At 40.4% G+C, this 12636-nt stretch overlaps 1 protein-coding gene across 1 annotated transcript in view; it reads right to left on the reverse strand.

Annotated features, from left to right (window-relative positions):
- Positions 1–2693: 2693 nt before the first annotated feature.
- The window catches only part of CERS3 (ceramide synthase 3), a 96613-nt gene continuing 86670 nt past the window's right edge, over positions 2694–12636 (reverse strand). The window contains exon 12 of the mRNA XM_059418484.1: positions 2694–3074. Within this exon, the coding sequence (XP_059274467.1) occupies positions 2907–3074 (168 nt within the window). The 3' untranslated portion in view covers positions 2694–2906. The remainder of the gene's footprint in view (positions 3075–12636) is intronic.

The following is a 12636-nucleotide window of genomic DNA, read 5'->3' on the forward strand; positions in this document are numbered from 1 at the left end:
TTTAAACATCTACTTCTTTTTGTGCCCATTTTGATGAGTTGTGTTCTTCTAGGAACTTATATATATTCATACCTTCAAGTTTATTGATATAAAGTGGCTCATAATATTCTCTTACTTTTTGAATGTCTACTTGATCTATAGTCACAGTGAAAGTGTGGTGAAGAAAGTACCTTTAGGATCAGTCCCCTCTCTTAGCATTTCAACACTGCCTTGTGCCACAGGGCTCAGATGCCATGACCCAGGTTAGACTCTAGCCCACAGCGGTCTGTCTGTCCTCACTGTACACAGCCAAGAGGCTCACCACCAGCCAGGCCGGAACTGCAGCCCTAATGTCCTGTCTTGACCAGGGCCTTCCTAGAGGCCTGGCAAATCTTTTCTTCCACTTCCAGGTGAGACCAGTCATGAGGTCTAAGAAGCCAGGCAATGTGTCCGTTGAGTCCACTCCACCAACATCCATGTTGGATTCTGTCTTTGTTTTACTGGAAGTCATTTCATTACCATCACAGTAACATGGGTGGCACAGTGGACTGTATTTTCATAAAGTCGTCTGGTATAGTATGAGCCCCTTTTCCTGGCAGGAAGAGAGGTTTACCTTTGAAATTGATCACAGAAGCCTTTAAGGATGTTACAAAAATGTGCATCTACCTCTCCCGAGGTATTTCATGCTTCTGACTGTATCACAGACCCTTGAAGTTGGCATATTAATGTTACCCTCCACATTTAAATAAGAAAAAGAGAACTGGAGGATAGAGCATCTGATACACTTTTTTTTTTAACCTTAAGTGAGAAGATATTTGGTACAGAGACAAGACAAAAATAAATCAAGGGAAAAATAGCCTGTTAACCGGAAACATAAAAAATAATGTCTCAATGGGCTTTTCTTCCACCAAAAAAAATAATAATAATATAATATTAATAATAACAGCTATGTCCTAAAGTGAGTAGAGGCATTTTCAATTTATAATATAACATTGTACATATAATACATATGTTACTGTGCTCATCAAAGCAAATAACATGCAGAGAAAACTCGATATATGTTTTTCTGTTGTTCTAGTGATTCCTCAAAAAGAGATTTTGGATGAGGAAATAATTCTGAAGAGTTTTGGGTTTTTGTTTTGGTTTACCCATGAAGGTTTTAAAAATATCCTTTTCTTGAAACAAAAAAAAAGAAAAACCAAAACGCAGACATCTTTGCGGCGCAGCGCCCTTCCCATTCTAGAAGCTGTAGGCCACATCCAGTGGGGCCCACATGGATGTCTTTACTAGTTCCGACAGCCCTGGGTCCCCTGGGGCTTTATAATATGGGTCCCTGAGCAAGACAGGATAAAGGTGGGAAATGTGGCCCAAGAATCTGTGAGTTTGGGGAGGGGGATGTTTGCATATTCTGCTCAGGCTTTTCCCTGACAAGGCTCTGCTCTCCTCAGTCAGCAGGACCCTGAAGTCTCTGAGGTCAGATGTACCCCCTGTGAGGGCTGCCAGCTAGTGGGCTACTGACCCGCCAGCCCCCTACTGACCCACAAGGCTCATAGCTGAATCTGTCTTCCCAGAGGGGTTGGAAACCCTGGGAGCTATCATTGACCAACACCTGTCCTTGGACATTTCTCAGGGGTATTTTCTAGTCTTCTGCTTTGTTCTGTTTTACTCTCATGACGTCTGATTGGTTGGACAGCAGAGATGGAAAAAGGCTGCAACCTCTTTCTGTTTTCAAGATTTCCCTTTGGTCAGGAGCTCGCATGCACGTCTTGCTCCAAAGGTTCAGCCTTTCTACAAAATAATGACTCGGTGAGCAGCCTGCCCTAGGTCTGACTCCCCTGGACTGGCCCCAGATGGACTGCACTGCTGACTGGGCAGTTCTGTCGGCCTGAATGAGGGGCTCAGGGCAGTGGTAGCCAAGTTCGCCTCTTAGAAAGGAAGCAAGGGAGAGCCCAGCAAAAGACAGGAAGGAAAGGGGCCCAGGCTCCCTCTCCTTGGCCAGAGGCAGGGCGAGGGTGGGGAGGAGACTTGGGGCAGAGAACTGGGGGGAATTTGAGACTCACCCTTGGGGATCTAACGAACATACAGTTACCAGATAAAATGGAAACAGCCTTCTGAATATTTCCATTTCTGGATATCTCCAGACCCACTTAAAAAGAATTTTTTAAGATTGTGCTTTTTGTTCAGGCCCATTCAGTGCCAAGTTTAACAAGGTTTTTCTCTCTCAAACAGAGCTGGAATTGTAGTGAAATGAGGGTCAGGTCCCTGTCACTTCAGAGTGGACAGTACATTTTCACTTCCATTATCTCTCATTCTATCCTTACTCCAACCCTGGGAGGTAGGCAAGACAAATATCATGTATTCCTACTGGAGAGGATGAAGCATCAAGGCTTGGAGGGTTTAAAGAACTGCCCATGGCAGAAAGTGGGCCAGTAAGCCCTGGAAGCCTGGTCCACTCACTTCTGCCACTTCCGTGTTGCCTCCTCAAACTCATTGTTTTGGGGAAGAAATGAGCTGCTTTCTGTGGCTGAACACACATGAAAAAGTGGGTTACCTTAGCACTTCTCAGGCCATCCTGAGGGTGAACAAGGTGGCAAGGGGAATGGCCTGCAACCAAGTAAGCTCACATACATGAATGAACACAACTGAACTAAAATGGTTCTCTGGAGAAATCTTTGAAATCTTTGACCAGTCTGAGTCCTAACTGCAGTAAAATCCATAGGGATGCTATATTTAACGTTTCAACACAAGTGAACAACATTTTGTTTAAATACATCTTGGAAGGGGGGAACATGGTGGTTAAAAAGATGGGAGGGCAGAATTGGGGGTCCCTGTAGCTCCTGTAGGCCACAGGGATGGAGGGGGAAGCAACTCTGGCTTCCAGCAGCCCTCAGAGCACACTGTGCCCCAGGAGCCACGTGGGCTTCAAGCTAATGGCCATGTTGACCGTTGGGAATAAGGTCCCTGTTGGCCCCGAGGCCATTCTTCAAACAGTCTCTCTCTTTGCCTTTGGTGATTTCTTCCTTCTCCTCCTCCTCTTCCTCTTCTTCTTCATCCTCATCCTCATCCTCATCTTCACTCCTCACATCCTGGATGTTCTAGAGAAAGAAAAGAATGGGCTGTGAGTGCTAACCCTCCAGAAAGTGGCTTGAGTGAATAAGAAAACTCAAATTCCAAACTCAGAAAGAAAACACAATATTCAAAAACCAAAAGTTCACCAAGGTAGAATATATCCTGGGTCACAAAATCAATCTTAACAAAAAAGAATTGAAATCATGCAAAGCATGTTTTAGAGCATAATGGAATTAATGTTGAAATGAATATTAAAAAAAGGAAAATCTCAAAACAGTTGGAAATGAAACAATACACCTTTGACAATGGATCAAAGAGCAAGTCACAAGGGCTTTTAGAAAATATTTTGTACTAAATTGAAAATACAGTGTATTAAAATTTGTCAAATGTAGCTAAACTAGTGCTTTTAAGGAAATTTATAGCACTAAATGTTTATATTAGAAAAGAAGAAAATTCTCAAATAATTTGAACTTCCATCTTAAGAAACCAGAAAAAAAGTAAAATAAACCCAAAGCAAGCAAAAGGAAGGAGAAAAATAAATAAAGAAATCAGTGAAATTTAAACAGAAAAAATAATAAAGAAAAGCAATAAAACCAAAAGCTGGTTCTTTGGAAAGTTATATAAAATTGATTAATCACTAGCAAAATTGACAAAGAAAAAGAAAGAGAAGGTACAACTTGCCAGAAAATAAAAAGGAAATTTGACTATGGATACTATAGATATTATGAACAGTTTTAGGCATATATATTTGACAATTTAGATGAAATGGACCAACTCCTCAAAAACCACAGACTACCAAAATTCACACAAGATGGCACAGATAACCTAAATAGTCATATAACTGTGAAAGAAATTAATCAGCTAAAAATCTGGGAAAGAAAATCATCAGGCCCAGCAGTTTTCACTGGAAAATTCTATGAAACATATAAAGAAGAAATAACACCAAATTTCCACCAATCTCTTCCATTTGATAGAGGAGGGAATACTTCCCAGTTTATTTTATGAGGCCAGAATTACCCTGATATCAAGGTCAGAAAAAGACAATATAAGAAAGAACAACTACAGACCAATATCTCTAATAAGAGTACATATATTTAAAAAAAAAAAAAGCCTCAATGAAAATATACTGTGGAAAAAAGACAGTCTCTTCAGTAAATGGTGCTGGGAAAATTGGACAGCTATATGTAGAAGAATAAAACTCGACCATTCTCTTACACCATACACAAAGATAAACTTGAAATGGATTAAAGACATCAACGTGAGACAAGAATCCATCAGAATCCTAGAGGAGAACATAGGCAGTAACCTCTTCGATATCAGCCACAGCAACTTTTTTCAAGATATGTCTCCAAAGGCAAAGGACACAAAAGTGAAAATGAACTTTTGGGACTTAATCAAGATCAAAACTTCTGCACAGCAAAGGAAACAGTCAAGAAAACAAAGAGGCAACCCACGGAATGGGAGAAGATATTTGCAAATGACAGTACAGACAAAAGGTTGATATCCAGGATCTATAAAGAACTTCTCAAACTCAACACACACAAAACAGATAATCATGTCAAAAAATGGGCAGAAGACATGAACAGACACTTCTCCAATAAAAACATACAAATGGCTATCAGACACATGAAAAAATGTTCATCATCACTAGCCATCAGCGAGATTCAAATTAAAACCACATTGAGATACCACCTTGCACCAGTTAGAATGGCCAAAATTAGCAAGACAGGAAACAACATGTGTTGGAGAGAATGTGAAGAAAGGGGAACCCTCTTACATTGTTGGTAGAAATGCAAGTTGTTGCAGCCACATTGGAGAATGGTGTGGGGATTCCTCAAGAAATTAAAAATAGAGCTTCCCTATGACCCTGCAATTGCACTACTGGGTATTTACCCCAAAGATACAGATGTAGTGAAAAGAAGGTCCATCTGTACCCCAATGTTTATAGCAGCAATGGCCACAGTCGCCAAACTGTGGAAAGAACCAAGATACCCTTCAACGGATGAATGGATAAGGAAGATGTGGTCCATATACACTATGGAGTATTATGCCTCCATCAGAAAGAATCAATACCCAACTTTTATAGCAACATGGATAGGACTGGAAGAGATTATGCTGAGTGAAATAAGTCAAGCAGAGAGAGTAAATTATCATATGGTTTCACTTATTTGTGGAGCATAAAAAATAACATGGAGGACATAAGGAGATGGAGAGGAGAAGGGAGTTGAGGGAAATTGGAAGGGGAGATGAACCATGAGAGACTATGGAGTCTGAAAGACAATCTGAGGGTTCTGAAGGGGCGGGGGGTGGGAGGTTGGGGGTACCAGGTGGTGGGTATTATGGAGGGCCTGTATTGCATGGAGCACTGGGTGTGGTGCATAAACAATGAATTCTGTTACACTGAAAGGAAAAAAAAAAACAGCCCAAATCAAACCCAGTAATGTATAAAAATAATAATACATCACAGTGAAGTGGGATTAGTCCTAGAAATGCAAGGCTGGTTTAAGATTTAGAAATCAATGAGTGTAATCAATCCTACCAATAATGTAAAGAAGGAAAAAAATACATAATTACATCAGTTGATGCCAAAAAAATCATACGACAAAATTTTATATCCACTCATTTTTTTAAAAAATGCACCAAAGAAAGAGAAGGTAACATCATACCTACTGATGAATGACTGAATGTTTTTCCCCCTAAAATTAGGAAAAAAGCAAGAATATCCACTTTCACCATTCCTATACAACATTGTATTGGAAGTCCTAGTCAACATAATAAGGTAAGAAAAAGAAATAGAAGCCATACAGATTGGAAAGAAAGAAACGAAAGTATCCCTATTTGAAGAAGACATGATTATCTATGTAGAAAATCCCAAAGAATCTACTGAAAACTGCTAGAATGCATAAGTGAGGTTAGCACAAAGTTGCAGGATACAAGGTTAATATACAAAAGCATGTGCATGCATGCGCACGCGCACACACACACACACACACACCCACACACACCTTGATTTCTAAACACTAATACAGTAGGCTGAAAAAGTGTCCTCAAAGATAGTAGGTTCTAATCCCTAAAACTTACGAATGTTACTTGATATGGTAAAGTTTTTGCAGGTATGATTAAGTTAAGGATATTGAGAAGATTAGCCTGTATAATCCAGGTATACCCTAAGGTCACCCCAAGTGTCTTTTATAAAATATGCAATGGGAGATTCAACACAGATAAGAGGCATGTGAAGATGGAGGTAGAGACTGGAGTAATGTGATTATGAGTACGGAATGCCAGCAGGCACCAGAAGTTGGAAGAAGTAAAGAATAGAATCCGCCTACAGCCTTTGGACAGAACACAACCCTATGACATCTTGAGTTCAGCTCAAATCTGATTATAGACTTCTAGCCTCCAGAACTATGAGAGAATAAATTTGTTTTTTTAAGCCACCAAGTTTGTGGTATTTTGTTATAGCAGCCACGGGAAACTAACATGACTAGCAATGTCTGACTAAAAGCAAAATTTAAATTTAATTTAACTGTAATATTTACAATAATTTCCAAAATAAAATATTTGGGTATAAATCTAAAAAGGACATATAGGGTCTGCATGTAAAACCTACAAAACTCTGATGAAATATTTAAATAATTGGGGACATATACTATGTTCATGGATTGGAAGGTTAAACATAATAAAAATGTTAATTATCCCCAGACTGATTCCACACAATATCAGTGAAAATCTCAGTAAGACTTGTTGTACACAGAGACAATCTGATTCTAAAATTTATATGAAAAAACAAACTAGAAAAACTAAATCAATTCTGAAAAAGAAAAATAAAATTGGAGGACTCCAACGCCCCAAATTTAAAACTTTCTGTAGAGTTAACAGTAATCAAAACTGGGTGGTATTAGAAAGGGACAGGCACACAGATTAATAGAACAGAATAGGGAATGTAGAAATAGACCCACTTATAAATATGGCCAATTAAGTTTTGACAAAGGTGCAAAAGCAATTCAATGGAGGAAAAAAAATAGTGTTTCCAAGAAATGCTGTTAGAACTTTAGAAATCCTGAGGCAAAAGAGTAAACTTTGACCTAAACATCACACCTTGTACAAAACCGACTCAAATGGATCATAGATCTAAATGTAAAATATAAGACTAAAACTTTTCAAAGAAAACCCATAACTTTGGGTTGGGTGAGGAGTTCCTAGATGTGGCACAAAAAATAAACTCCATTAAGAGAAAAAAACTAATCAACTGGATTTCACCAAAATGTAACTTTTGTACTATAAAAGACACTATTCAGAGAATAAAAAGACAAGCTGCAAACTCAGGAATAATATTCACCAACCCTATAGTTGACAGGTATGCATCATAAAGAATTGTCAAAACTCAATAATAAGAAAAAAAATCAAAATATGGGCAAATATATAAAAATAAGCATTTTCTCAAAGAGGATATAGGAGGTCAAAGAAGGATATATATGAAAAGATGTTCAACATCACCAGCCATTAGGAAAACGCAAATTAAAGCCACAATGAGATATAATTGTAAGGGGTGCCTGGGTGGCTCAGGGGGTTAAAGCCTCTGCCCTCGGCTCAGGTCATGATCTCAGGGTCCTGGGATCGAGTCCAGCATCTGGCTTTGTGCTCAGCAGGGAGCCTGCTTCCCCCTCTCCCTCTGCCTGCCTGTCTGCCTACTTGTGATCTCTCTCTATCTCTGTCAAATAAATAAATAAAATCTTTAATAGAAAAAACCTCATAGAACTTTACACCAATGGGAAAAAGTCTATTTGCTGATGATTTTTAAAAACCAAACTTAAAAGTATTCCTGCAAATAGTATGGTTTTCCTGACAAACATTTGCTATGACAAGTCTTCCTCATGTAGGACTTTTGGTTGTCAAGCTACCTTTACTGTTGGTAATTGGGATGTTTTGTATTTTCTTTATGCAGGGACTCCTTCAAAGGCCTATTAAGCCCAGACTGGAAAAGAAAAAGACCATGGAAGATGGAGACCGGTTTCTGACACCCCATCTTTCAAGTTGCCAACCAGAGCCTTATGAATTACTTTTCCCTTTTGTGCCCTACATACTACACCTGACAACTTCCAGGTATATATACCCAAATACCTCCTCTGTGTACAATCTTCAGGCAAACACGGCTTTTGTAAAAACCCAGCGTACATGTGTGCTGCTGCCTTAATTACAGAAATGTAATATCCTGGGCTCTTCTCTGTATGATCTGCTCTTTTCCACAACAAAACAGCAAGGATCTCCAAATAAACAAAAATCATGGTAAACATTGAGGGACAAACTTGTTGTCTCCCCAGTTAAGATGCAATAGAGAAAGGCAGATGGGGTTTTTTGGGGAGCAGCAATGCTTGGTTGACGGTTGCTTTCATGGGTTGTGCCCCTTGGGTCTCCTTTTTCATCTTCTAAAGATGTTTGTAGGGAACAAGGGAACATTTGAGTTGGAACAAAGAAATGAATTTCTCTCCAGAAAAACAGACTAGCATCTACTGGCCTGTTTCTCCAGGACTTAAGGAGCTGCTCCCCCTGAGATATAAATTGGTCCTCGAGGATGTTCCCCATCACCCCAAGCCTCATCTCCAGCACCCTCACCTCCAGGAAGGGATCCTGCACCTTATGAGCCTTCTGGTAATTAAACGCATCTAATGGTCCCAAGGGTTGGGGAGCATTACTGACTTTTAGTAAGCAGTGGCTAGGGATACCCACTATCCTACAATGCTCATGACATCCAAGTGTCCTGCCAGACCTCAGTGTACATGGATCCCCACTTAGCACCTAAAGCCATCTTACATTCAAGCACAGGAATTTTTGCTTGGTTTTAGTAGAGTCTCAATTTTCCAGGAAAGCAGCTGTGTGCAATTTAAAGGAAGGCTATACTTTGTTTTGTTCAGAGCTTCTCAATTTCAGAAAACTTGTCACCAAGGGCAGACAACACTAGAGGGGCAGTGCTGAGTCCCCAGTGTTGAGTCATCCAGCGCGGAGTCCCCAATACCGCATGCCCGCGTGTGTACAGCTGGCCCAGTCATGCTGAGTCTCCGCAGTGAGCGAGCACAGCACCTGTTGACCTTGGGATGCTCTTGAGTATTGTCTAGCACACATATTACATGCGAAGTGCTGATTTTATCTGAAATGCCTTTCTTTCTATTTCTTTTCTACTGCAGTTGTGGCATTCTATTGCTATTTTTTAAAGATTTATTTATTTATTTATCTGAGAGAGACAGAGCATGAGCAGGGAGAAGCAGTAGAGGGAGAGGGAGAAGCAGACTCCCCGCTGAGCAGGGAGGACCCAATCCCAGGACCCTGGAATCATGACCTGAGCCAAAGACAGGCGCTTCACCGACTGAGCCACCCAGGTGCCCCTGTTCTATTGCTTTTTGAAATTATGACTACAGGTGAGTTGTATTACCCAGGAATTAATTTCAGGCTAGTGAAGGGGGTATGGGTCCAACAGAATTGAGAACCATGGCCCTGGATGATGAATCCAACTCCGAAAGGATTTTTAGACAGTAAGAATTTGTTCAATGGATATACATGTGGTTACACATTATGCAAGCTTAAATAATGTAAATTGGAAATTGCGTGGTATTCAACTACTGATAAAACTTCATATTCAATTTTGTCTTGTATAAAACGTAACAGCAATGAAAACCTTAAAGGGATTTTTTTTTTTTTTTTTTTTTTGCCACTGCTCTAAAAATCCTCTGTGCTCTACCTATTCACCCCTCCCTCTCTCTCAACCCCTGGTGACCACTGATGTTTTCACTGTCTCATTGCTCTGTCTTCTCCAGAATGTCACCTAGGTGGAATCATTCAGTAGGTAATCTTTCAAGATTGGCTTCTTTCACTTAGTTACATGCATTAAGTTTCCTCCATGTCTTTTCATGACTTATGAGCTCATTTCTTTTTATTGCTAAAGAATATTCCATTGTCTGGCGGTAACACAGTTTATGGGTACATTCACCTACTTGGGAGACATCTTTGGCTGCTTCCAGTTCTTGGCAATTGTGGATAAAGCTGCTGTAGACACTCATGCTATTGATGTCCACGTACTGGGCATTGGGTTAAGGAGTTAGTATGAACGATAACATTCCCTCCTCACAATAACCCAAGGACACTGGAGCTGCTCTCTCTATTTTAAAAGAGAGAAAGCAAGACTCAGGACTCAGCCTTGCAAGGCTGCACAGCTAAGACAGACAGGATGAGAACCCTACTCGAAGCTTAGAAACTGAACTACAGTTCTCTACAGACCCCTGGTGGAGTCATTTGCACAAACACTTGAGACAGGGGACCCAGGAGGCAGATGCTGGGTTCTGTTTGTGGTCAGTTGTTCGTATGAGAAAGCTCCCTCTCCCCTCTGACTGAGCAGAGCACCAGCTCTTGTCACATCTCTTCACGCTGTTTTGACTCTGCCCTTGGTACCTGACTCTGAAGCATAAAATTTGAAATAATGAAAAGCATCCCCAATTAATTATTTTTACTACGTGAGACAAACACACCATGTTTTAGTCTGTTCTGTGTCAGTTACCTGATGGTCAAGGCTCTGGAAACTAATTCCGGATGTATTACTGATCTGCTACCCACAGTTTGAAAATGGCTGTCTTTGGGTATGCTGGGAAAATGAAGCTTTCCCACATTGCTGAAGTCAGACAAGTTTAAGATAGGAACTGTAATCCATGTTCTGCAAAGCACCTTTTCACAACTACAAGTCTTTCTCGGTAATGACAACACTTCACAGAAATGAAAACCAAGTTGAGCTTGCTCTAACGGAACAAGGAATTAAACACTTGCTAAAGGTCAAGCCACCTTGTTTTCTGAAACACTACCTGTGTGCTTTGATGGAGTGCCAAGACTTTGCTTACACAGCAGCAGTGAGTACCCTTCTTGAAATCAGCGACTTTCTTTCCCTGCATTGCCCTTCCCTTTCACTGTTCTCTGCCCACCGGCCCCGCTCCTTCCCCCACTTTTAGTTGTCACTGGGCTAGGAGAACTTGTCTCGTGCAAATGTTGACCCAGAAGCCTCCTACAAATCATTAAAGGCCTAAGAAAATGCAGGCGTAAAGAAGGATCCAGAACCTTCTTTGAAGAGTGAGTTGGATCTGGGCTTCAGCAGCTGAAGGGCTATAGCTCCTTGGTTCAGTCCTCACACTTGTCCAAGCATAGGGCAACTCACCTGCTTACCATGATCTGCCCAACTGGGCTTCCCCTCGGTGAGGGTTTCAGCATTACAGAGAGCACATTAGTATTTGATAATTGTAGATAACCTTCCTCTAGAATTAGGAAAGATATCTAGCATGTAACTGAAGTTTTTCCAGAGATGACCTGGGCCCTCTAGAACAAATTATTAACAACATTATTCATTCCACAATTTACTGTACAATTCCACCTTTGGTTACACAAAATGATGGTGAAAATAATGAAGAAGTTATTCATGTAGGAGAGACCCTGTTACTAGTTGAAACAGGGCTTTGGAGCCCCCACACCACTAAAAGGCATGAATATTGGCAAAGATCATCTACTTGGCACTCCAAGAGGCTAGAAGAGATGTGTGGTCAGAGGATGGGTTGAAATCACAGTCACCATGAAGGGAGATTGGCAGTCAGTCTGAAGGTGTCCCATACACTAGAAGAAATGGGGACATTAGGACCAAAACAGCCTTCTTTAGTTGAAGTCATGCTGACCTCAAAATACCCCTTTGAAGGGCAGGTTCCAGGAATGGGAGCACAGAGGTGAACTGACTCACATTCAGAGACTCAAGCATCTGAGCACTGGAATACCCTGAAAGCAATGGACAGTCTTTCAGCTCTGCTATTTCTTTTTTATCCGGGAGCTCATTTAAAAAAAAAAAAAAAAAAAAAAAAAAGCTTGAACCTGTGATATCATATGGTAATTGGCTTTGGTTGGTGTCATAGCTCTCGGACACAGAATACCAGGACCAAGACTGCAGGCACAGCCCCCACCCCCTATCATCCCGAGTGCAAGTCAAAATAGTACCGAGTCTCTTACATTCTATGGAGTTTGGATCCAAGTTGCTGAAAACATGCCCTAAAGATTGGCTTATTCATGATTCCCAGTTTTTGTGACTGGTCTGCATACACAGAAAGTTTCCTCTTGAATTTCAGAGCCAGACTCAAAAGTTGCCTTTGATATTGCCCCAATTCACCAGTGTAAACTAGAACACTGATGACCTTTGAACAACATGGGGGTTGGGGACACTGACCCCCTGCATGGCCAAAAATCCACATATAACTTTTGATTGGCCAAAAACTTAACTACTAACAGTCTACTGTTGTCTGGAAACATTATCAAGAACATAAACAGTTGACTAACACATATTTTATTTGTTCTATGCATCATCTACTGTATTCTTGCCATAAAGTAAGAAAGAGAAAAGGAAATATTATTAAGAAAATCATAAGGAAGAGAAAATACATGTACAGAACTGCACTGTTCAAACCCATATTGTGCAAGGGTCAACTGTATGTTCTATTTTCCATGGATGGCTTTTTTTTTTTTTTTTTCATTTTTCTTGCTGCCATCAATATATCTAATTTCCTTAAGAAATGAATT

The sequence above is a fragment of the Mustela nigripes genome, chromosome 13 (assembly GCF_022355385.1).
Source record: "Mustela nigripes isolate SB6536 chromosome 13, MUSNIG.SB6536, whole genome shotgun sequence".
Taxonomy (NCBI): domain Eukaryota; kingdom Metazoa; phylum Chordata; class Mammalia; order Carnivora; family Mustelidae; genus Mustela; species Mustela nigripes.